Here is a 24,306-nt window from a genome sequence, read left to right on the forward strand (position 1 = left end):
CGTGCAGGAGGGGCTAGAACTCACTGGCCCGATCTGTAAGATCATGACCTGACCAAAGTCAGATTCTTGGCCACTGACTGAGCCACCCAGGTGCCCCTCAAGTTCTATTTTCAAAGTGGATATTTATGTTTTTAATCACATATGTAACTCTGTGAGAGAAACCACTTTTAAAAAGTTTTTCTATTTTATTGAAATTCTGTTTATGTTTGGACTTCTCTGCTAAACTATAAGCTCCTCTAAGGAGGAAACAATCCCTTTCTCACTGAATCCCAGCAGCCAGCTTAGTGCACAGGTATTGTAAGTAAATTTCTACCACCAGCGGGGAACTAAAGAGCCACTCTGTGAGGTGAGAGTGATGTGGGAGGGGGAAGGAGGGTGCTGGGGTCTGTTTTAACAGATCTCCTGAAAGGCGTTCTCCACTCAAGCCTTTAGAGCAAGACTTGCTTTGGGGTTGTCGCTAGTTTCCTTTCACCAGGAGGAGTCTGTCACTTTAAGGCAGATACCAGGAAGTTAAAAGTGGATGTGGAAGGGCGGGGAGGGATAGAGACACTGGGCCACTCCGTCTCCAGGGAGGGTAGTTGCGTGTCTGGGTGGCCACAGCTGAAAAATAAAGGTTGTAGGATTTTTTTCTGCCCAAAGCAGGGTTGGCCCACGTTATATTTTCGCTGCAGGAGGGAGTGGGTGCCGCTGAGTGGCTGGGCTTTGGCTGGAAGGAGGTGGAGAGGAATGGCTCCTCCCCATTGGCTGTTGCTGTTTGCACTCAGTTGCTTTATCAGTCTTTGATAACAGCTGAAGGGCAGAGTAACCCCTGCATGACAGATGAAAGATCGGCCAAGTGCTGCAAAAGACAGTGAGATGGGTTACCGCAGTGGGGCTCTCAGCTCTGGGTCTTGCAAACGCAGGGCTCCCATATCCCTTGCGCAGCCATTCCCTACAGCCAAAGGGAAGGCAGAATCTGGCTTCCCCCAAAGCACCTGTTGAGGCAGCATTTATTTGGATGCGGAGACCAAGGTCTCTCTTCCTCGAAATGTGTTAACTGATGTGTGCTTTCTGTCTTTTGTCCTTTTTTTTTTTTTTTGGACAGGTTACATTGATCCAGCCTGGTGAAGACATCTGGAGACCATGACTAAGAAAAGAATTGCTGTGATTGGAGGAGGTGCAAGCGGGCTCTCTTCTATCAAGTGCTGCCTGGAAGAAGGCTTGGAACCAGTCTGTTTTGAAAGGACTCACGACATCGGAGGACTCTGGAGGTTCCAGGTAAGTCTCCTGGTTCTTTAATACTTGTAAACCTCTCTGCCACTAACTAACACAGGAGTGTTAGTTTGCAACCTCAGGAGCTCCCCAGGTGTAATCTGAAACTTGAGCACACAGAAAGACCCAAAAAAGTGGCAGGCCACTCCAGGTTGGTAGGTGGCAGGTTTAAATAAGCAAGGGACCTTAAATATGAGGCTTGTCCTGGGCAGCAGTAATACACGTAGATCTCTGCACCCACCACATGTTAAAAATTCATACAGAGGCATCAACTGGCTTCCATCAGTACCATGCACATGGTCTCAACACCACATCACTAGGAAGGCAAGCAGAATGCACATTCCAAGAAGTCTCCGAGGGTCCAATTCCTGGGTCAACCTGTGGTTACATCCTCTCGATGACCTCCTCCCAACATGCCACTTCTCCTGACCAGCTTTTACGGGGGGGGGGGGGGGGGGAATGTCACACAACCCCCTCTTCCATAGTGTCCCCTAAGCAGTCAGCAAGGGGTTTCAGTATCATGGAGGTGGTTCATTTGGTGTCTGTCTGCACTGGGGGGCAGATACCATAGCAACAGTGTGGTTACATGCAAAAGAAAACACAGATTAAGATAATGATTCTCAAAACAATTATTTTTTCCACCAAGAGCTGCATGATTCCAACAACTGATTTATTAAGTTCCCTAGCTTGGGGGTGGCTCCTTCAGGGATTCACTTGTGTTCTCATGTGATTTAGTACAGGCGATACATTAGCAGACTCATCAGGTATGAACACACAGCATACCTGTTCGGATAATGGCACGGGTGCCTCCTTTTGAGACAAAAATAATGCCCGAAGCCATTCTATTTTGGAGGGCAGTTCTTCTCACTAGAGATATTTCAGTATTCAGTAAGGACAAGTTTTGTTGGTTATCATTTAATATTTCCTGGATGAATTTAGTAAGGGCGTCTATATGTGCTATAACATCCACCAAACCAATGGAGGAAACAAAGACAACAGCCACAGCCAAATAATCCATGTCAGTGAAAGACACGGTGTACCTACCTAGTCTTGAGAAGAGAGAAATTGGCAACTGTTGTTACCATGGTGGTGGGGAGGGGGGCGATTCTCCCCTGTGCCAAGGGAAACCCCACGGTGCAGTGGTCCCACCACCCAGGTGGGAGCCATAGCCAAAGATTTGTGCCACACAACCACTGAGCCCCTTTGGGTGGCTGCCCAATAAATACCCGGGTGATGTGACCAGTCAGTACCAAACCAGTCACTTTCCCTTAATATGACAGGATGATTACACAGTTCCCATGATGTCTATCTCATATTCCTGTTACAGTTGGGTTGGTTCTGTTTAGAATGACTTTTCTCTTCCTAATAAAGGGGTGCCCAGGTGTTCAAATGTCCATAAACTTATCCCAGATCTGGCTCAGTGGTGGTATTTCTAGAACCAATCCATTCAGCAGTTTAATAAATGTGTAGTTTAATTGATAGAAAAAGAAGACCCATGCCCAGTGTTATTGATCATGTGTGCCATGGGCCAGGTTTCCAGATTAGTACTGGTAACATCAAGAGTGATGAAATCAAGAGTGCTAGTCCTAGCTCATCCTTCTTAATGTACTGTGTTAGGGCCTTTTAGTCCCTTTCCTGGAAGGGCGATACCCACCGTGGCAAGCCTGAGGAGCTAGAGGGGGGCAGCTGCCCACATACCCATCAGTTGGATTGACTTCTTTGTTGGACATAGGAGTGGGCCCACTGTAGCAAGATATTTCCATCAGGTGCCCATCCTGCAACTGGACACCAAAGGAGCATCAGAGTCTAAAGTCAAACAGATGTTTAGTAGGAAATTGTATGGGGAGGTATTTCCCTGCTACAAGAATGCCAAGGCCTCATCTTTAGATGTTAGTGTGGCTACAGTTTTAGGACTTTGACCAAGTCATGTATACCATCCATGTTGGCCAGGGGAGGCGGCACTGTCAGGCGTGAGATGGATTAGGGGTGGGTTATGCCAGAGCAAGACCCCCATCTTCTCCCCCTCTTTTAATGGTACCTGTTCCATTTCAGGTATAGTATGTTTCAACAACAGGTTAAGCTTATAGCAGAACAATGGGATCCCAGAGGAGACTGACTAGTTCCTCCTCACCCAGGAGTGCAAAATAACCACCAATCCCAGAACTTCCCACTGCAAATTCCAGTAGATAATGCCTTTCCCAGGTGTGATGGGATTTGGTGTTTTCAGCAGCATAACTTGTTGATCCTTGGTATGAGTTGGGGCAACAGGTCTTACTGGTTGATTATGAAAATGTGTTAATGCCTGGAATGGTACCTTAGTCTACTTGGCCAAGGTGGTTTTACCTGTTAGTAATGTCATCTGCTCCTTTAATATTCCATTTTTCCTTTCTACCAACCCTGCTGCTTGGGAGCAGGAACCTCTTTTTACTGTCAAGACTCTTTTTTTAATGTTTATTTATTTTGAGAGGGAGAGAGAATCCCAAGCAGGCTCCATGCTGTCAGCACAGAGCCCGATGTGGGACTTGATCTCACAAACCATGAGCCAAAATCAAGAGTCAGATGCTTAACTGACTGAGCCACCCAGGCACTCCTCACTGTCATGACTTTGACCAGTCTTGCACATCATGACCCTTAAAATGGGACCCTCCCCCCCCCCACCATCACATCTACTGATGAGGGTATCCATACATGATATTCAGTTTCTATAATCCCCTAATGGTGACAGCCTGGTTTGCATAGTGCCAGGGGAAAGCTTGGACTAGGCCAGACGCCAGTGTCCACACAAACCAGGCATATGTACAACCTTTACACAGAGGGACGGAGATGATATAATCAATTTGCCAGTCCCATACTGGTTGAGAACGCTGGTGGGTGACTCAAGATTCCTTTGGTATTTACCTTTGGCATTGTTTAGAACACACAAAACATGAGTCACTGTAGTTCAAGGGCAATATGGGCTAAGGTATCAGCTTCCTGATTGCCAGGGGATGTCATACTTTATAAGCAGGGATGTAGAAGAGAGCCTGTACCACAGCCCCTTGTAGGTAGACCCAAACATCTTTTTACATATCCTGATCCCCACAAGGGCTTATTCATGATCATCCACCCCTCGGCTTCCCAATGTCCAAGCCATGGGTCTCATCCCTTTAAAACAATCCAATTGTCAGTGCAAAGGGTTAACAAAGGATTAACAGCTAGAACTTACGAGCGATTGATCGCCAGCCAAGCTGTTCTGAGTTCAGCCCACTGGCTGCTGAACTTTGTTCTTTGTTCCTGTTTCCATCCAGATGGTGTCATTATTGGGTTAAGTAGTGACTGCAGTCCTCACAGAGGGATTTCCTGGACTAGACCCATCTGTGTACCAGACATCAGCCAAAATTTCCCCACTACCTCCCCACAGGCTACAGGGACACAACAGGTATAGGGGCAGGGGCACTTGGAGGATCGATATACCCCACAGGTCCTAACTGTACCTGCATTTCTAGTAGGCTGCTGGACAGGGTGCTCCTCTGCTGCAAACAGGCATGCCACTCAATCACAGTGGGAGTTTGAGCCATAGCAGAGGTGGGTCAATGGAACGTATTTTCAACCCATCCCTTCATAGATAGGGAAGCTCTTACCACAATGTGCTGTTCCTTAGTGAGAGGCTTAACCTGAAGGGGACCTTGGTACGCTGATAGGAGCTGTTGCTCTATGGTGGTATGTCAGGTTGTTGCCTGCTTCCAGAGCTGACCCAAATTCCTAGGAGTACTCTCCCCTTCTCTTGTTTCTGCCAGTGTCCAGCTCATATATTCCGGAGTCACAGACCCATCTAATTCAAATGGCAGTCTTGCTTGAGCGATGCTCAGAACTAACCTGCCTTCTAGCATTTTGGCCTTTCAAAGACAGCTTACTGCTCTGATCCCCAGTTGGGGGGGGGGGGTGTCTTACTGTTCTTTACCAGGTGATATAAGGTAAGGGGACACTATATCAGCTGGGGAATAAAAGTCCTCCAAAGCCCCTAAATCTCTACAAAGACTGGCATCACATTCTTAGGGGTTGGATAGGCTTGCACCTATCTGGGACAACAGAAGTCTTATATGACCAGACAACTCCCAAAAACTTTACAGTGATGTCTTGGCCTTGAATTTTTTGTGGGTTCACTGCCCATCCTCTCTCTCTCCAATAAAGCTTCCAGGGTGTCCTGCAGCAGAAGCAAGTCTTCCCATGTTAACATTGTATTATCAATGTAATGGGCCCATTTTAGTGATATGGAGAGGAGACCAGGGTGGGTCTCAGGCTCCCATCCCATGACATAGGGTAGGGCTGTGCAGGTAACCTTGGAGAAGCACTTGGAAGGCCCATTGTTGCCTCTCCCATGTAAACACCAATTGGTCTTGTGACTCAGTGGTCAGGGGTATACTGAAAAAAGGCATTTGCTAAGTCCAGTGCAGCACAGTGCACTCCTAGGACTCTGGCCAAGGTATCTAAGATGGTGGCAACGTTGGGCACAGCTGTCTGGATGGGGACGCACTACCTTGTTCAATTCTAGGTAGTGTGTGGTCATTCACCATGAGCCATCTGACTCTTTCACTGGCAATGTTGGGCTGTTGAAAGCACTATGGTCACTTACTGCAGTTTTGGATTGCTTCTCCTAGTTCCTTGTGCCCCACAGGCAATTTATATTGTTTCACAGTTACCAGTCTGCAAGGATGACAGGCTTACTGGTTGCCAGTTGATCCTTCCCCTCAGCACTTGTTTGATTTACCCAGAATTCAATGGAGATTTGCCCAAAGATAGGAGAAGGGGTGAGGAGCCTCCAACTGCCTAAGCCTAGCCTTTTAGTCAACCAGTGATCATTACCTCTTGATGACCTCCTTCAACAACAAGATATTTTATCTTTCATCAGTAAATATATGATGGGTTTAACAATGATTAAACTTGGAAGAATTCAACCTGCTGACCTCTTCTCAGCTGCTACCACCTCAGGTGCTATTCAGGTTCTTCTTTCCCTATGCTGGCAGCAAAATAGGACACAGGTTTCTTTACTGATGTCTATGAAAATGCCCCAGAGATCATTTTCATTTAATGAGTTTTGCTGCTATCTGAAAGAGAGTAACAATCTTGCAGGTGGGCAGTGTGAGGGTGGAGTGTAAAAAAATAACAAATATTAGAAAATGTAAAGTGGTGGGGTGCCTGGGTGGCTCAGTTGGTGAAGGGTCATTCACATGATCCCACGGTTCTTAGTCAAGCCCTACATCAGGCTCTGTGCTGACAGCTCGGAGCCTGGAGCCTGCTTCAGATTCTGTGTCTCCCTCTCTCTCTCTCTGCCCCTCCGCTGCACTTCCTCTCTGTCTTTCTGTTTCATATAAATAAACATTTTTAAAAAAGAAAAGAAAAGAAAATGTAAAGTAGTTAGAAAATTTAGAGTGGTTGCTCCTGGTCTGCATTAATAAGTAAGTGATCTTGAAATACCTGCTTACAACTCCTTCCGGGGATCCCCTTTTCAGTCCTCTCTAACTTTATGATCCTTCCACTCCCCTCTCGTCCCCTCTCCTTCTTTCAGTTCTGGTTCAATGTAAAAAACTTTTTTATGTTTTTATAACTTATTTTTGAGAGAGAGAGAGACAGCGCATGAGCGGTGGGAGAGGCAGAGAGAGAGAGGGAGACAGAGTCCGAAGCAGGCTCCAGGCTCTGAGCTGTCAGCACAGTCCGATGTCACGGAGCCCGATGTTACAGAGCCCGATGCTCAAATCACGGACTGCTAGGTCATGAGCCGAAGTCAGAAGCTTAACCGACTGAGCCATCCAGGCGCTCCAAGTATTTATTTATAAAGCATAAATATATTTGCTGTGTGCTCCAAGTCAGCACAGAGCCCAATACGGGGCTCAAACTCACAGCCTGTCTTAAGAGGGCAGAGGGTGCCTGCAACTGGGATTTCTTGTCCTTGCATATATTCAGTTTTAAAATTGAGTTATTAATATGTACATCCAGTCCTACAACTTGTTACTAAGTTTAGGTATCATCTACTTAAAAGATAGTTAAAATAATTATGTGCCAAAGAATACCAACCTCCTTTACTGATCTTCAAAGTGGCATGCATTTGGGTTTGCTTTTCAAATCACTTTTTAGGGGCACCTGGGTGGCTCAGTTGGTTAAGCGTCTGACTTCAGCTCAGGTCATGATCTCATGGTTTGTGAGTTTGAGCCCCACATTGGGTGGGCTCTGTGCCGACAGCTCAGAGCCTGGAGCCTGCCTCCCTCTGTCTCTGCCCCTTCCCTGCTCACACTCAGTCTCTGTCTGTCTCTCAAAGATAAACAAACATTAAAAAATAAAATAAAATCACTTTCTAAACCAGTGAATGGCATTAAGGTGTCCAGATGTGTTTCAGATTTCATAAAAGAAGACAATGTTGACCAACTGCTTAAAAATGGCTTTATAGCATCTTGACTCTGTCTTGAGGAACAAACTCTATTTGACAATAGTCCTTATTCAGACCTAGAGTGAATACTCCTTGGCAGAACCCCCATGCCTTAGTTTTGGGCACAAGCTGAAAAGGCTGTTAATTAGTCTTTGGTAATTAGTAGAAAATCATACTTTTGAAATCCAGCCAGAACTTAGTATAGAGGTTAAAATCATAGCCTGGGTTCAAATCCTGTGTCTGTACCTACTAGCAGAAAAAAATCAAGAGTCAGAAGTTTAAATGTCTGAGGCACCCAGGTGCCCCTATTATTATTATTATTATTATTATTATTATTATTATTATTATTCAGAGACCCTGGAGTGGGGCCCAAGCTTTTGGTGTCTTTGGTAAGCATCACAGCCAGGTTTGGCAATGACTGATCAGGCATGAAATCACTTCAGGACCCCATTCTACCTGATTATCAGGTTTCTGGCTTTTAATTCCAAAGTGGTTTAAACTTGTTCTCTGTTAAAAACTTAACTTGAGGGGCGACTAGATGGCTCAGTCAGTTAAGCGTCCAACTTTGGCTCAGGTCATGATCTCATGGATCATGAGTTCAAGTCCTGCATCGGGCTTTGCTTCCTTAAAAATAAATTAGCTATATTTCATCATAACTCTCTAACCTCTGTTAAGACAGACTACATCTGTGCCCATTATTATATTGTATGTAATATACTTACACATATACATACATGTACACACACACACACACACACACACACACACTATATTTCTAGAGCCAAGTGTAATGCCTGGCACATGCTAAGTGTCAAATATATTTATGCTTTATAAATAAATCCGTGGGGCGCCTGGGTGGCTCAGTCGGTTAAGCTTCTGACTTCGGCTCATGACCTCGCAGTCTGTAATTCGAGCCCCGCATCAGGCTCTGCGCTTACAGCTCAGAGACTGGAGCCTGCTTCGGATTCTGTCTCCCTCTCTCTTCCCTGCTTGGCTCTGTCTCTCTCTCTCTCAAAAATAAATAAACATTAAGAAAAATTTTTTTTAATTCCTTGAGAAGCACAATGTCTTGATTGGCTGCTTAGAATGCTTGTGGAGGGATACTTGGGTGGTGAACTGATTTCATTTCAGGTTGTGATCTCACCATTTGTGGGTTCAAGCCCTGTGTCAGGCTCTGCGCTTGATAGCACGGAGCTGATTGGGATTTTCTGTGTCTCCCTCTGTCTCTGCTCCCACCCCACTCACGAGCGTGCAGGCTCGCTCTCTCTCTCTCTCTCTCTCAAAATAAACAACCATTAAAAAAAAAAAGAATGCTTATGTAAATAGAGACTTTCATTCTCATATATTCCACAGTTATACAGTTGTGGGTCCTGAGGTATTATAAACATCCATTAATTTGGAAATAAACATCTCTTACATGCCAATGTTGTTTTGTCAAGAATTTCCTCTGAGATCTGTTTCTACCACCCCCTTGCTTATTATTTGGAGTCCTGCTTCCTCGCCCCCACAACCTTTCTGTGATTCACTGGGGGTTTCACACATAGGATCATCCCAAGCACTTTGGAATTCTACCATTGCTGCCACGTGTCCAGTAAGACATCGGGCACTCAGGGCTGCCATTTTCTTTTTCTTGTGATAGGTCTTAGAGATTCAGCATACATGTTTTTCTTCTCAGACACTGTCGCTTGCATTCTCCCATCTCTTTTCCTATGTCTCCATTCCACTTGCAAAACAGGAGTAGGATTCAGTCTCCACTTGCCTTCTTCTTGTTATTGCTGAATACTTTGCAGTAATAATTACTTATAAGTTCTCAAGACATTAATTTCAGTCATTTCTTGGTCTCCTCATTAACATTAGATCAGACTGATAGTGGAAAGTAGGTGCTAATGGGAAATGTATCTTTTTGATTCTTCACACTTTAATATTACTTTAGGAGTGAAATAGCTTTAAAATGATAAACTCCTTATGAATGCTGAGGATTTAATACGTATTTAATGCTGGAAATACGTTTTTTAAGAGTCTTTAGGGGCGCCTGGGTGGCTCAGTTGGTTAAGCGTCCGACTTCAGCTCAGGTCACGGTCTCACGGTCCGCGAGTTCGAGCCCCGCGTCGGGCTCTGGGCTGATGGCTCAGAGCCTGGATCCTGCTTCTGATTCTGTGTCTCCCTCTCTCTCTGCCCCTCCCCCATGCATGCTCTGTTTCTCTCTGTCTCAAAAATAAATAAACGTTAAAAAATTAAAAAAAAAAGAGTCTTTAGTCAATCTGAGTTTTCTAAACCCTTAAAGCATACCAAAGCAGTGCTTTTCGAACTTTAATGTGCATATGAATCACTGGAGATTTTGCCAAAATGCATTCTGATTCATTAATCTGGAGTGCTGCCAAAATTCTGCATTTCTTTCTTAAATTTTTTCTTCCAAACTTTTATTTAGATTCAAGTTAGTTGTGTACATATAGTGTAGTACTGGTTCCAGGGGTAGAATTTAGTGACTCATTACTTACATATAACACCCAGTGCTCATCACAAGTGCCCTCCTTAATGCCCATCACCCATTTACCCCATCCCCCCACCCACCTCCCCTCCAGCTACTGTCACTTTGTTCTCCATAATTAAGAATCTCTTAGGGTTTGCTTCCCTCTCTGTTTTTATATCTTATTTCATTTTTCCTTTCCTTCCCCTTTTAAGAAACAAATGTTCGTCATTTGTTTCTTAAATTCCATATATGAGTGAAATAATATGATATTTGTCTTTCTGTGACCAATTTTGCTTAGCATAATACCCTCTAGCTCCATCCATGTCATTGCAAATGGCAAGATTTCATTCTTTTTGATGGCCGAGTAATATTCCATTGTACATATATACCACATCTTTATCCATTCATCAGTCGATGAATCAGTTTGGGTTCTTTCCATACTTGGGCTATCGCTGATAGTGCTGCTATAAACATTAGGGTGCATGTGCTCCTTCAAAGATTCTGCATATCTGATAAGCCCCTAGGTTATATAGATGCTGCTAATCTGAGAACTACATTTCCAGTTGTAAAGCTCTAAACAGCATATGTAGGGGTGCGTGACTGGCTCAGTCAGTAGAGCATGTGATTCTTGATCTCAGGGTTGTAAGTTTGAGCCCCAGGTTGGGTGTAGAGATTATTTAAAAATAGTATCTTAAAAAACAGAGTATATATATATATGTAATATAAAGAAAGCTACCATGTGTATACAATATAATGTAAAATGTGGTGTATTGATAAATGTTAATTTAAAATATAAAAACATTCTTTACTTTTAATTAAAAAAATTTTTTTAATGTTTATTTATTTTTTAGAAAGAGTGAGACACAGCGTGAGCAGGGGAGGGCCAGAGAGACAGCGAGACACAGAATCTGAAGCAGACTCCAGGCTCTGAGCTGTCAGTGCAGAGCCCAACGTAGGGCTCAAACCACGAACCGTGAGATCATGACCTGAGCTGAAGTTAGATGCTCAACTGACTGAGCCACCCAGGCTCCCCTATTTATTTTTGAGAGGGAGAGAGAGAGAGCACAAGCAGGGGAAGGGCAGAGAGAGAGGGAGGTAGAGAGAATCCCAAGCAGGTTCCACAATGTTAGTGAACAGCCTTATGAAGGGCTCAATCCCATGAACTGTGAGATCATGACGCTAGCCAAAATCAAGAGTCAGGTGTTTAACTGACTGAGCCACCCAGGCATACCTAAAATATAAAGTTAAGTAATAAATACCCTTATATGAGTAGCTTTTAAAAAATTCTTAGGGGCACCTGGGTGGCTCAGTTAAGCCCATGACATTGGCTCAGGTCACGAATTCACAGTTCATGAGTTCAAGCCCTGTATCAGGCTCTGTGCTGACAGCTCAGAGCCTGAAGGCTGCTTCAGATTCTGTGTCTCCCTCTCTCTCTGCCCCTACCTTGCTTGCGCTCTATCTCTCTCTTTCACAAAAATAAATATTAAAAAATAAATAAATAAATAATTCTTAAATTTATTAACTCTCTTCCCACCAAAAAAAAAAAAAAAAGACGAATGAATACAGAAGCACTTCAAAGAGGGTATAGAGCAGTGGTGCTCAGCAGTGGCTGTACTGTGAAGAGTTACCTGGGAAACTTTAACAAATACTGATGTCAGTGCATCCAGAGATTCTTCTTTTATTGGTCTGTGGTCTCAATAAAGGTCTCCATTACTTATTTCTCATTGCAATTGATGTGGAGACCTTTTCCCTATAGTTTTTACCCCAGCTTTCTCAGGTGATAAATGAGGATGACATTGTACCTTTTTTTAAATGTTTATTTATTTATTTTGAAAGACAGAGAGAGATAGTGCATGCACATGGGTTCCCATGAGCAGGGCAGGCACACAGAGAGAGGGAGAGAGGGAATCTCAAGCAGGCTCCACACTGTCAGCACAGAGCTCTACACGAGGCTTCAAATCACAAACCATGAGAGCATGACCTGAGCTGAAGTCGGACGCTTAACCCACTGAGCCACCTAGGCACCCTATCAGCTTCCCTTGTTTTGATGACCTTGACAGTTTTGAGGATTATTAGTTATTTTATAGAATGTCCCTCAGTCAGGATTTGCCTGATGTTTTTGTCACCGTTAGACTGCGGCTATGGATTTGGGGGAAGAAGACCATAAAGGTAAAGTAACATTCTCATCGTATCACATCAGTAGTATGTACTCTCAATATGACTTACCACTATTGATGTTAACCTTGATGACCTTGTGTTTGTCAGATTTTGCCACTGTAAAGTCCCTCGTCTTTTTTCTCCCTTGCCATACTATACACTCCTTCCCATACTCTACTCTTTGAAAGAAAGTCACTATGCACAGTATACACTTAAGAACAAAGTTGGCTTTTCTAGGCCTTTTGTCTTTCAATATAAACTTTAGTATCAAGTTGTCACTGTCTACAAAATAGCTTGCTGGGATGTTGGTTGGGATTGCACTGAACCTATAGATCACCTTGAGAAGAACTGATATCTTAACAATGTTGAGTCCTTCAATCTACAAGCACCGAAGATCTTTCTACTTATTTAGAACTTTGATTTTTTTCATCTGTGTTTTATAGTTTCTGCATATAAGTCTTACACATATTTTATTAGATTCATGACTAAGTATTTAATTTTGTGGGTCCAATTGTAAATAGTATTTTTTTTGTAAATTTAAATCCAATCACTCATTTCTGGCATATAGGAAAGTAATTGGCTTTGTATATTAACCTTATATCCTCCAACCCTGCTATACTTGCTTATTAGTTCCAGGTTGTTGTGGGTTTTTTTCTGTTTTTTTAATCCATTGGGATTTTCTACATAAACAGTGATGCCACCTATGGATAAAAATAGTTTTATTTCTTCATCCCAATCTGTATACTTTTATTTCCTTTCCTTTTTTTTTTTTTTTGCTTTAATGCCACTTTATTTATTTTTGTTTATTTATTATGTTTTTATTTATATTCCAGTTAGTTAACATACAGTGTAATATTACTTTCAGGTAAACAATATAGTGATTCAACACGTCCATAAAACACCCATTGCTCATCATGACAAGTACACTCCTTAATCCCCATCACCTATTTAACCCATCACCCTACCCACCTTTTCTCTGGTAACCATCATTTGTTCTCTGTAGTTAAGAATCTGTTTCTTGGTTTACCTCTCTTTTTTTCCCCTTTGCTTGTTTGTTTTGTTTCTTAAATTCCACATACGAGTTAAATCATATGGCATTTGTCTTTCTCTGACTTCTTTGATTATGTCATTATGACTTAGCATAATACTCTCTATCTCCATCCACATTGTTGCAAATGGCAAGATTTCATTCTTTTTATGGTTATTATTCCAATATGTGTGTGTGTGTGTGTGTGTGTGTGTGTGTGTGTGTGTACACACATACATACCATACTTTCTTTATCCATTCATCAGTCTATGAACACTTGGGCTATTTCCATAGTTTGGCTACTGTAGATAACATTCCTGTAAACATTGGGGTGCATGTATCCCTTTGAATTAGTATTTTTGTATTCTTTGGATAAGTACCCAGTAGTGCAATTGCTGTATCATAGGATAGTTCTATTTAACTATTATTGGAACTTTATTGGAACCTCCATACTATTTTCCCCAAATAGCTAAAGCAATCTTGAAAAAGAAAAGCAAAAATGGAGGCATCACAATTCCAGACTTCAAGTTATATTGAATATAATATATATATATAATATATATATGATATATATATATTATATATATAGTGATCCAAATAGTATGGTACTGCTACAAAAACAGACATATGGATCAATAGAACAAAATAGAAAAACCAGAAGGGAACCCACAACTATATGGTCAATTAATGTTTGACAAAGCAGGAAAGAATATCCAACAGGAAAAAGTCTCTTCAAAAATGGTGCTGGGAAAACTGGGCAGCAACGTGCAAAAGAATTAAAATGGACCACTTTCTTATACCACACAGACAAATAAATTCAAGGGGTGCCTGGGTGGCTCAGTCAGTTGAGTGTCCGACTTCAGCTCAGGTCATGATCTCACAGTTCGTGAGTTCGAGCCTTGCGTCAGGCCCTGTGCTGACAGCTCGGAGCCTGGAGCCTGCTTCTGATTCTGTGTCTCCCTCTGTCTCTGCCCCTCCCCGGCTCATGCTCTGTCTCTCTCACTCTAAAAAATGAATAAATGTTTAAAAAGAATTTTTTTAAAGAAAAAATTTCAAAATGAATTAAAGACCTAAATGTGAGACATAAAACCATAAAAATCCTAGAGGAGAACATGAGCAGTAACCTCTTTGACATCAGCCATAGAAACTTCTTTCTAGATATGTCTTCTAAGGCAAGGGAAACAAAAGCAAAAATAAACTCTGGGGACCTCATGAAAATAAAAAGCTTCTGCACAGCAAAGGAAACAATCAAGAAAACTAAAAGGCAACCTTCAGAATGGAAGAAGATATCTGCAGATGACATATCTGATAAAGGGCTAGTATCCAAAATATATAAAGAACTTATAAAATTCAACATCCAAAAAACAATCCAATTTCAAAATGGACAAAAGACATGAATAGACATTTTCCAAGGAAGACATACAGATAGCCAACAGACACATGAAAAGATGCTCAACATCACTTATAATCAGAGAAACACAAATGAAGACTACACGAGATATCACGTCACACTTGTCAGAATGGCTAAAATCAACAACACAAGAAACAACAGGTGCTGGTGAAGATGTGGACAAAGGGGAACCTTCTTGCATTGTTAGTGGGAATGCAATCTGGTACAGCCGCTATTTCCTTTTCCTGTCTTATTGCACCAACTAGGATTTCTAGTATAGTGTTGAACATGAGTGGTGAGAGAGGACATCTTTGCCTTGTTCCCAATTGTAGGGGGAAATTGTCCATTTTCTCACTATTAAGTTATGAAGTTAGCTGTAGGTATTTTGTCAGTTGTTTTTATCAAATTGAAGAAATTTTCTCTTAGTTTGCTGAAGGCTTTTTTTTTTAAAGTCATGTACGGGCGTTATATAAACAACATTTCACAAAAACAGAAGAAAAAAATACTACCTCCTTCGTAAATCAACTTGTTTTTCCTATTTTCAGGCCATACTGACTTAAAAATAAATGAAATAGGGGCACTGGGAGGCTCAGTCGTTTGAGTGTCTGACTTCAGCTCAGGTCATGAGCTCGCGGTCAGTGAGTTAGAGCCCTGCGTCGTGCTGGGCAGCACATCCCTGTCTGTGCTGACAGCAGAGCCTGGAGCCTGCTTCCGATTCTGTGTCTCCCTCTCTCTCTGCCCCTCCCCTGCTTGTGCTGTCTCTGTATCAAAAATTAATAAACATTACAAAAATTAAAAATAAATAAGTGAAATATATTCAGAGAGAACTACCTAACAGGAGAAAACTTATACAATGTATAATTATATAAATGTGGGTAGACATAGGTATACAATTGCCCTATGCATACATAGTTTTATGCATTTGGTGGTGAGAATGTGAATTTAATTTTGTAATATTACCTTTTTAACTAGAAATTGTATCATAGGCCATTTTCAGTGTTCCTACATAGATTTGAAAATTATAGTTTAGGGGCATCTGGGTGGCTCAGTTGGTTAAGTGTGCGACTTCAACTCAGGTCATGATCTCATGGCTCATGGGTCCGAGCCCCACGTCAGGCTCTGTGCTGACAGCTTAGAGCCTGGAACCTGCTTCAGGTTCTGTCTCCGTCTCTCTCTGCCCCTCCCCTGCTCACATTCTTTCTCTTTCTCTCTCTCTGTCTCTCTCTCAAATATAAATAAACATTAAAAAAATTTTTTTTAAAGAAAATTATAGTTTAGATGTCTCCAAATTCATTTTCTGCTATGGTCTCTTCACTCACATATTTAGAACTTCAGCTGGGATAAATGGAATTTCCAAGGGCTAGCTGCATATCTCTGTTTCCCAAACATTCTCTTCATGTGGCTGACTTGGGCTTACTCACAGAATGGTGGCTTAAGGTAGTTGGACTTCTTACATAACTGCTGACTCCTGCCAGATCAAGCTTTCTAAGAGACAGAGGGCAAAAGCTGCAAGACTCCTTAGGATTGTCTTGGAAGCTATTGGGTATCATTCCAACTTCATGCTGTTGGTCAAAAGCAAGTAATAGAGACCACTCAGATTCAAGGGGAAGAGACTACCCAAGGGCACAAATACCTGGAGATGTGAAGGGATGTTATGTGTCTGTATAACTTTTTCACTGGCATTTCTTTCAGAAACTTTTTCAAATGTTTAGTGACTGTTTATAAACCATAAAGTTAATTCTCAAGTTGCTATGAATGCTTCTTATTTACTGTAGGAAAATCCTGAAGAAGGAAGGGCCAGCATTTACAAATCAGTGATCATCAACACTTCTAAGGAGATGATGTGCTTCAGTGACTATCCCATCCCAGATCATTATCCTAACTTCATGCACAACTCCCAGGTCCTGGAGTATTTCAGGATGTATGCCAAAGAATTTGATCTTCTAAAATATATTCGATTCAAGGTAGGAAATTTTGTGAGTGTCTTTGTGTTTGAAGTTGTCAAATAAATGAATAATGTGGTTTCATTTACCAGTGTTTACAAGTAAAGACTGGCTTAATATGCCCATGTATCTATCCTATCCAGACAACAACTCTATTCTTATGTCTTCTCTGTGCCTGAAATATATCCATGGAGAGGTCCTTTTTCTGTATATTTTGGGCTTCAGATCTTGGAAGCCACCTGCCACAATGGTTCCATTCCTTCATTTTATACTATTTAATTGCAATAAAACAAATGAGGGGAAATGTTTTCCCGGTTAGAGAGGGGAACTGACAGATATGGGAACTTAAAACCTTCTCAGTCCGCCACAACTTACCTGCTACTGCTTAGCCTTTTATACTTTCTGAAGTACTTGCCAATGCATTAGTTTTATGTGATCACAACAACCCAGTGAAGCAGTTATCGGGAACTTATTGAGGAAGCCAAGAAGTTAACTCTGGTGTAGAAGAAAGAACACTGAAATGGGGAATGAAAATTTGAGTCCTAGTCTTTGCTCTACCACTAATCAACTTGTGACCTCAGGCAAGTAAGTTCCTAAACTTTGATGTCTCTTGTTTGTAAAAATGTTCTTGTTTGTAAAACAAGATGGTTGTACTAGATCACTCCAATGGTTCCTTACTGTTAAGTCTTCCATGATTTTTCTGTCATCCTTAACCATGGCCATAAAAAACAAAACAACAACAACAACAACACAGCTATTTCTGACAACTGGCAAAAAGCCTAAATCTTCTACCTTTTTGTTTCCCCCTGTGATGAGAACTATTTGGATCTACTCTCTCAACAACTTTTTTTTTTAATTTTTTTTTTTTAGTGTTTTATTTATTTTTGAGACAGAGAGAGACTGAGCATGAGCAGGGGAGGGGCAGAGAGAGAGGGAGACACAGAATCCGAAGCAGGCTCCAGGCTCTGAGCTGTCAGCACAGAGCCTGACGCAGGGCTTGAACTCACGAACTGCAAGATCATGACCTGCACAGAAATCAGACACTTAACTGACTGAGCCGCCCAGGTGCCCCAGAGCTACCCAGGCACCCCTCAACAACTTTCAAATAGGACTTGTCTGGAGGTCAGGGGAGGAATAGGCACTTAATACATGAGGTGTCTCAGAAGCACTGGGGAGGCCGAAGTTCTATTCGAGTGTCGCATGACATGTTAGGTACTGGTCTAAGAGAACTAGTAATTTGCACTTTTCTAGAAGCAGGGGAGAGTGCGGCATTATCCTGCCATTTTATTTAGCCTGCCTCACGGGAGTTTTCTCACGCTGACCCCAGCCCCAAACAAAAAAGTTCTTATTTGTGAAATATGAAAATTAAATATTCCTGCATTAGCTCTATTATGTGATATCATACTTGTGACATCATATGTGATATCATATGTGTTAATACCCTGCAAAGAGAGACATGTCAGGGAAGATGTCCACTGTACAGGCTATGGTTACAGTCTCCCGTAGCTATCACTTTTCTTTCAGACCACTGTGTGCAGTGTGAAGAAGCAGCCTGATTTCTCCACTTCAGGCCAATGGGAGGTAGTTACAGAATCTGAAGGGGAAAAGGAGGTAAATGTCTTTGATGGAGTCATGGTTTGCACCGGCCATCACACCAATGCTCACTTACCCTTGGAAAGCTTCCCTGGTGAGTAGTCTACAAGGAGGGAAGCCTGTGTGCCATGCCCGTGATTGATCTCTGAGGAATGGGAAAATGGTGGTCTAAGTGATTCCTACCTTGGGATGAAAAAAGGGCTTATAATAATTCTACATGTTCCCCTAAAAGATGTTGGGGTGACTTTGATTATTGCCATTTGGGAGGCAGAAATAACATTTTCGGGGACTAGAGAAAAATTAGAAGGCTCTATCTTTGGTTTCACAACAACCTTAGTTTTTCTAAGGATCAAAAGAAAGAACATGAACTTGAAGGTTGAAGGATTTTTCAGCAATTGAGGGAACAAATGAATACTGAGTTTCTAAGGAAGAAATTAAAACTTCAAGAAAGAATTATAGTCTTTGACCTGGATTTTCATTTTGAAAAAAACAAAGCACTCTATTTATTATATTCTAGAGTATATGAAAACATATAAACTCCAATTGAAATGGATGTGTTTAATTTAATTTTAAGTTTATTTCTTTTGAGACAGAAAGAGAGAGAGAGAGTGCACCCGAGCATGTGTGTGTGCACACAGGAACAGGGGAGGGGCAGAGGGAGAGGGAGAGGGAGAGAGAGAGCCCCAAGCAGGTTCCTCACCCTCGGCATGGAACAGCCTGACTCAGGGCTTGATCTGCAAACCGTGAGATCATGACCTGAGGGAAATCAAGTCAGTTGGCTTAACCAACTGAGCCACCCAGGCACCCCAAAAGTAGGTATTTAAAGAGGATGAAAAGATAAAAGGTAATGGAGATTTTCTGAAGGAGTTTGGATTTGGGAGTCCACAAGTCCAAAATATAAACAGATCCTGAGTTAAGCCAACTATTCATGATAAGGAAATCACAAGATTCTGCTCTGAGACTGTGAGAAAAGAAAATAGGCAAATATATTCAGAAGGCAAGAGTGCAGCTGTGTAAAGGGAGACTATGTGGAGATGTGTGCTTAAACTCTACACACCGCTAACAGAATGAATGATTTGACAAATGATAGCAGATAAACCTCATTGGATAATTCTTTTCCCTTCCCTTGCAGGAATTGAGAAGTTCAAAGGACAGTACTTCCATAGCCGGGACTATAAGAATCCAGAGAGTTTCACTGGAAAGAGAGTCATTGTAATTGGCATTGGAAATTCTGGAGGGGATCTGGCTGTGGAAATTTCCCACACAGCCAAGCAGGTTTGAATCAGTAAATTACTTTGCTTCACCAAAGAAGCTGTATGTGGACCCAACATGGAGTATAAATACCTCTTCATATAGCCCATATAGCAGCAAACACAGGGCTTGGCTCTGTGACCTCAGTTGGCAACATTATGTTGATGATATGAGGGAGCCAACATTCCCTGTTAGATTCCCATCATTCAGCTGACCTCACACTAAAGAATCCCAGTGATCCCAATCAGCTGTCTCTTCTGAATGTGCCTCTGACTTTAAAGACCATGCAGTTCCTTGGGGAGTTTGGTCAAATGCAGCCTTCAGAGTGTGGCTCTTGTTTAGGACAGCAGAAGTGCCACAGTCTTACGTGAAGGAAAGCACACTGGTTTAGCTGAAGGCTTTGTGCTCATAGGATGGTGGGGGAATTTTCCTCTCCTCTCCCCAAATGGAAAAAAAGAAGCAGTCTAATCTTTCCGAAGATAACGTGGATATCAGTATGGAAAGCATCCACGCTGTAGTACATGCAAGTTCACCTCAGCTCTGCATACAGTTCAGTAATAGAAGGACATTCACCCTAAAGCAATTTCTATGTCCTAGAGGTCTTTTTTGTTTTGTTTTGTTTTGTTTTGTTTTTTTATCATAGATTTTGAACTAGGAAGAGAGTGCCTTCATTGTAAATTCCTAGAAAAAGATGTGTCATTGTTACATTTTGTTATTCGTGTCTTTATTGAATCATAACTTTATTGGCAATAGGGGAATGTCTGGTTGTTTTCTAGTAACTTTAATTAAGCTGTGTTTCTCCACAAATATGTTTTAAATTACTATTTTTCAATAGAAGTTTAATGCTGCAACTTTGTTAAGTGACCTTTACTCAGAAACTCCATTCAATAACACTTCTCAGTATTATCCCCATCCATCACCACAAAAGTAATTTCATATGTTATTCCATGCATCAATTCAACAAGCTTTATCAGGAAATTGGTATTAAAAAAAGGGTTAAAATGTGTGTAGGTGTAATGATGAAAGATTGTGCAAGGATATGGTAGGGATCCAAACACGTTGAATGGTCAGTTATAAGGGCGCTGAGACTTCCATGCACTGAGGAACTGTAGATTGCCAAAGAACAAAGCATCTAGAGCGGGTGGAGGTAAGGTGGCTGTGTCTGAGAAAGGCCGGGACAATGCACAGCAAAACCATGTCTGCGTGGCAGGGGCAGTGCCGACATCCCACAAAGCAAGCCAAAGACACTCACTTGCCAGGTTCTAACTTTTTGCTTTATGTATTAAATTGTATTTATTAGAATTTGTTTGTAAATCAAAAAATTTAAGTGGATCTGTAAGTTTCAGTATATCAAGGAAGTTTTGGTATAATAATTCTTGTGGTATAATGCTTTTGTGAAGAGAACATATCTGTTTCTTATAAAACAACTCTCCTCACATTTTTTTCTTATAAATCCATTTTTTCTTATAAATATGGTGTTAAAACAAGGTATAGATAGAAAACTGAAATAAGAAGTATGATGATAACCATTAAGCATTTATTGAATGTTTACCATATGCCACACCCTTTGCAAAAACACTAATTCTGACAACAGCCTTGCGATGTATTATTGTCACAATTTTGTATGTAGGGAGCCTTTTAATTGAGACTCTGAGCATTTATAGGACTCATATACTTTTATAACAAAAGTTATACAGACTGCACATAAAGCTGTGTGATTCCTAGGACCATGCATACTTAGACTATGATATGTCAAAGTGCTCAATAATGAGAGCCCATGCGGTTACCATCAGTGAGAAGGTATGTGTAAAGTACATTATCATCCCTCTGTAGACAGGTCACCGTTTTATGGAAGAGCTTAGACAAAAGACCATAAAGCAGGTAATTACATCCCCAGAAAGTCTTGTAGAGAAGGAGGTACTTTTGCCAAGTAACTAATATCAAAACTTTATCAGCTTCCTGTTGTTTGATTAGCGATCTACAGTTTTTCCTTTAAGCAGTCAGTGAAACAATTCTTCAGCAGCACAGGATTTGGGGTGACTCAGACCTGAGTTGGATATTCAGCCCTTCCATTTACTAGCTGTATGATCTCAGGCAAGTTATTCATCTTCTCATGCATAAAATGAGGATAAGAAGAACTACCTCAAGGGACTGTTGTATTGATTAAATAAAATATAGATAAAGGCCCTGGCACAATCACTTACAGGTCATAATGCTCAATAAATGGAAACAATAAATGGAAACAATGAGGATGATATGTTGGGGAGACTAGAAGATGTGTATGCTAGACCCCCCCCACCGTGGAGGAAACACATTTGGAGAGACAGAAATGAGTGTAAAAAGTTTAATATGGATATAAATGATAAATAACAGGTGTGGGTTTGTTTTGGGGTTTTGGGGGGTGTTTTGTTTTGTGTTGGTAATAGTGCTAACAATGTCAAAGGCAAAAAAGGCTGAAGGTTTTGGATTAAATGATGTGCAATTGATTTCAGCTCAACTGCTCCATAATTTTAAATGAGTTGACAAGTGGTAAGTGCTAGAGTAGCTCAGAGGATGGAGAGAAAATTGTCAGCCAGAATGGTCAGTAGTGTCTTATGGAGGAGGCAGACTTGATCTGGATCTTAACAATAAATAGGCTTTGGAGAATTAAGAGGATAGGCGACTTTTCAAGGAGGCATAATGCCATTAAGCAGAAATGCAGTGGTGGTTCAGAGCAAGACACATTCTTAGTGAATGCCCTAATCTAATTGTACACATAGTGTTTGAGAAGGAAAACTGCAGAAAATAAAACAAAGATCGTGCAGGGACTAAAAAGAGAGATGAATGAGTCTGGACTTAATCTTGAAGAGAGCAGGTGCTATCAAAGGATTATGAGCCAGAGAATGGCAAAAGCAAACCATTTTTTTTTCCATGCCCCAGGTTTTCCTCAGCACCAGGAGAGGATCTTGGGTCCTGAATCGTGTAGCAGACTATGGATATCCCCTTGATGTGTTAGTCTCTTCTCGATTTAAACATTTTCTTTTGAAGATCTGTGGTCAATCATTAGCAAACAATTTTTTGGAGAAAAAGATGAACCAAAGGTTTGACCATGAAATGTTTGGCCTAAAGCCTAAACACAGGTATGTTACCAGGATGGGGGTGGGGCAGTAATAGCCAAGGCACAAGAACAAGGACTGTTGGCACAGGTTAACAGAACTACTCCTACCCATACATTAAGAAAACCCACAGATCTGTGGGGCACCTGGCTGGCTCAGTTGGAAGAGCATGCAACTCTTAATCTCAGGGTTTTGTGCGTTTGAGGCCCACGTTGAGTGCAAAGATTCCTAAAAAGAAGAAAAAGAAAAAGAAAGAAAATCCACAGATCTGAGATCAGATTTCTATTTTGCCCTCATAGGAGTCCAAGATCTACTCATCTGTAATCTTCAAGCTATGACTCTCCATGACCTTAACCATTTTATTATTTCCTCAGATACAACTTCTTTTTAATTTTTTTAAGGTTTTATTTTATTTTTGAGAGAGAGAGAGAGAGAGAGAGAGAGCGAGCAGGGGAGTGGCAGAGGGAGAGGGAGACCCAGAATCCAAAGCAGGTTCCAGGCTCTGAACTGTCAGCACAGAGCCAAACGCAGGGCACGAACTCACGAACCATGAGATCATGACCTGAGCTGAAGGTGGATGCTTAACCCACTGAGCCACCCAGGCACCCCACAAGTTCTTTTTACATGATGCCCAGTAAAAACAACAAAATGGGAGCAGAGAGCAGTGTTCATTCATTTATCCAACAAATACTGAACACGCGTAATGAGCCAAGCATTATACTGGGCACGAGAACACAGAGACTAAAGACCTAATAGTAATGCTAATAAAATAACAACACTTTATTTTTGAGGACTTAATATAAGACAAGCACAGTGCTAGACTGGAGTTAAATACATTATCTCATTTAATCCTCATTACAACCCTAAAGGTTAGTACTATTTTTCATTTCCATTTTGCAGTTATAAAAATTGACACTTAGAGAAACTAATTTGTCTGAGGTCACACAATAAATGTCAGACTCTAAAAATGGATTTTACCTTAAATACTCTAAGGAGGAGACAGACAATAGAATATGATGAATGCATGGAGTGCTATGGGGGTATGAAGGATGGGAGTCCACACAGTCAAGGAGGGAGACTATGAAAGCATTTCTAGAAGCTGATTTTGAATGCTTTATTCCCTCCAATTTTTTAAATTTATTTTTTTTTTAATTTATATCCAAGTTAGTTAGCATATAGTGCAACAATGATTTCAGGAGTAGATTCCTTAAGCCCCTCACCCATTTAACCCATTCCCCTCCCACAACCCCTCCCACCACCCCTCCAGTAACCCTGTTTGTTCTCCATATTTAAGAGTCTCTTATGTTTTGTCCCCCTCCCTGTTTTTATATTATTTTTGCTTCCTTCCCTCATGTTCATCTGTTTTGTATCTTAAAGTCCTCATATGAGTGAAGTCATATGATATTTGTCTTTCTCTGACTAATTTCACTTAGCATAATACCCTCTAGTTCCATCCACGTAGTTGCAAATGGCAAGATTTCATTCTGATTGCCAAGTAATACTCCATTGTATATATGTACTACATCTTCTTTATCCATTCATCCATCAGTGGACATTTGGGCTCTTTCCATACTTTGGCTATTGTTGATAGTGCTGCTATAAATATCGGGGTGCATGTGTCCCTTTGAAACAGCATACCCATATCCTTTGGATAAATACCTTGTAGTGCAATTTCTGGGTCGTAGGGTAGTTCTATTTTTAGCTTTTTGAGGAACCTCCATACTGTTTT

At 41.4% G+C, this 24,306-nt stretch overlaps 1 protein-coding gene across 2 annotated transcripts in view; it reads left to right on the plus strand.

The window, feature by feature from the left end:
* The first annotated feature begins 515 nt into the window (after nt 1-515).
* FMO5 (flavin containing dimethylaniline monoxygenase 5) overlaps nt 516-24,306 on the plus strand; it is a 33,703-nt gene continuing 9,912 nt past the window's right edge. The window contains exons 1-6 of one of the 2 annotated variants that reach the window (XM_040462505.1): nt 516-613; nt 1,085-1,257; nt 16,471-16,659; nt 18,163-18,325; nt 19,364-19,506; nt 22,402-22,601. In XM_040462505.1, the coding sequence (XP_040318439.1) occupies nt 1,123-1,257; nt 16,471-16,659; nt 18,163-18,325; nt 19,364-19,506; nt 22,402-22,601 (830 nt within the window). In that variant the 5' untranslated portion in view covers nt 516-613; nt 1,085-1,122. Of the gene's footprint in view, nt 614-716; nt 851-1,084; nt 1,258-16,470; nt 16,660-18,162; nt 18,326-19,363; nt 19,507-22,401; nt 22,602-24,306 lie in introns of those variants that run through there. The other variant, XM_040462502.1, reaches the window with a different exon arrangement.

The sequence above is a fragment of the Herpailurus yagouaroundi genome, unplaced genomic scaffold, assembly GCF_014898765.1.
Source record: "Herpailurus yagouaroundi ecotype Mexico unplaced genomic scaffold, PumYag 322, whole genome shotgun sequence".
NCBI lineage: Eukaryota > Metazoa > Chordata > Mammalia > Carnivora > Felidae > Herpailurus > Herpailurus yagouaroundi.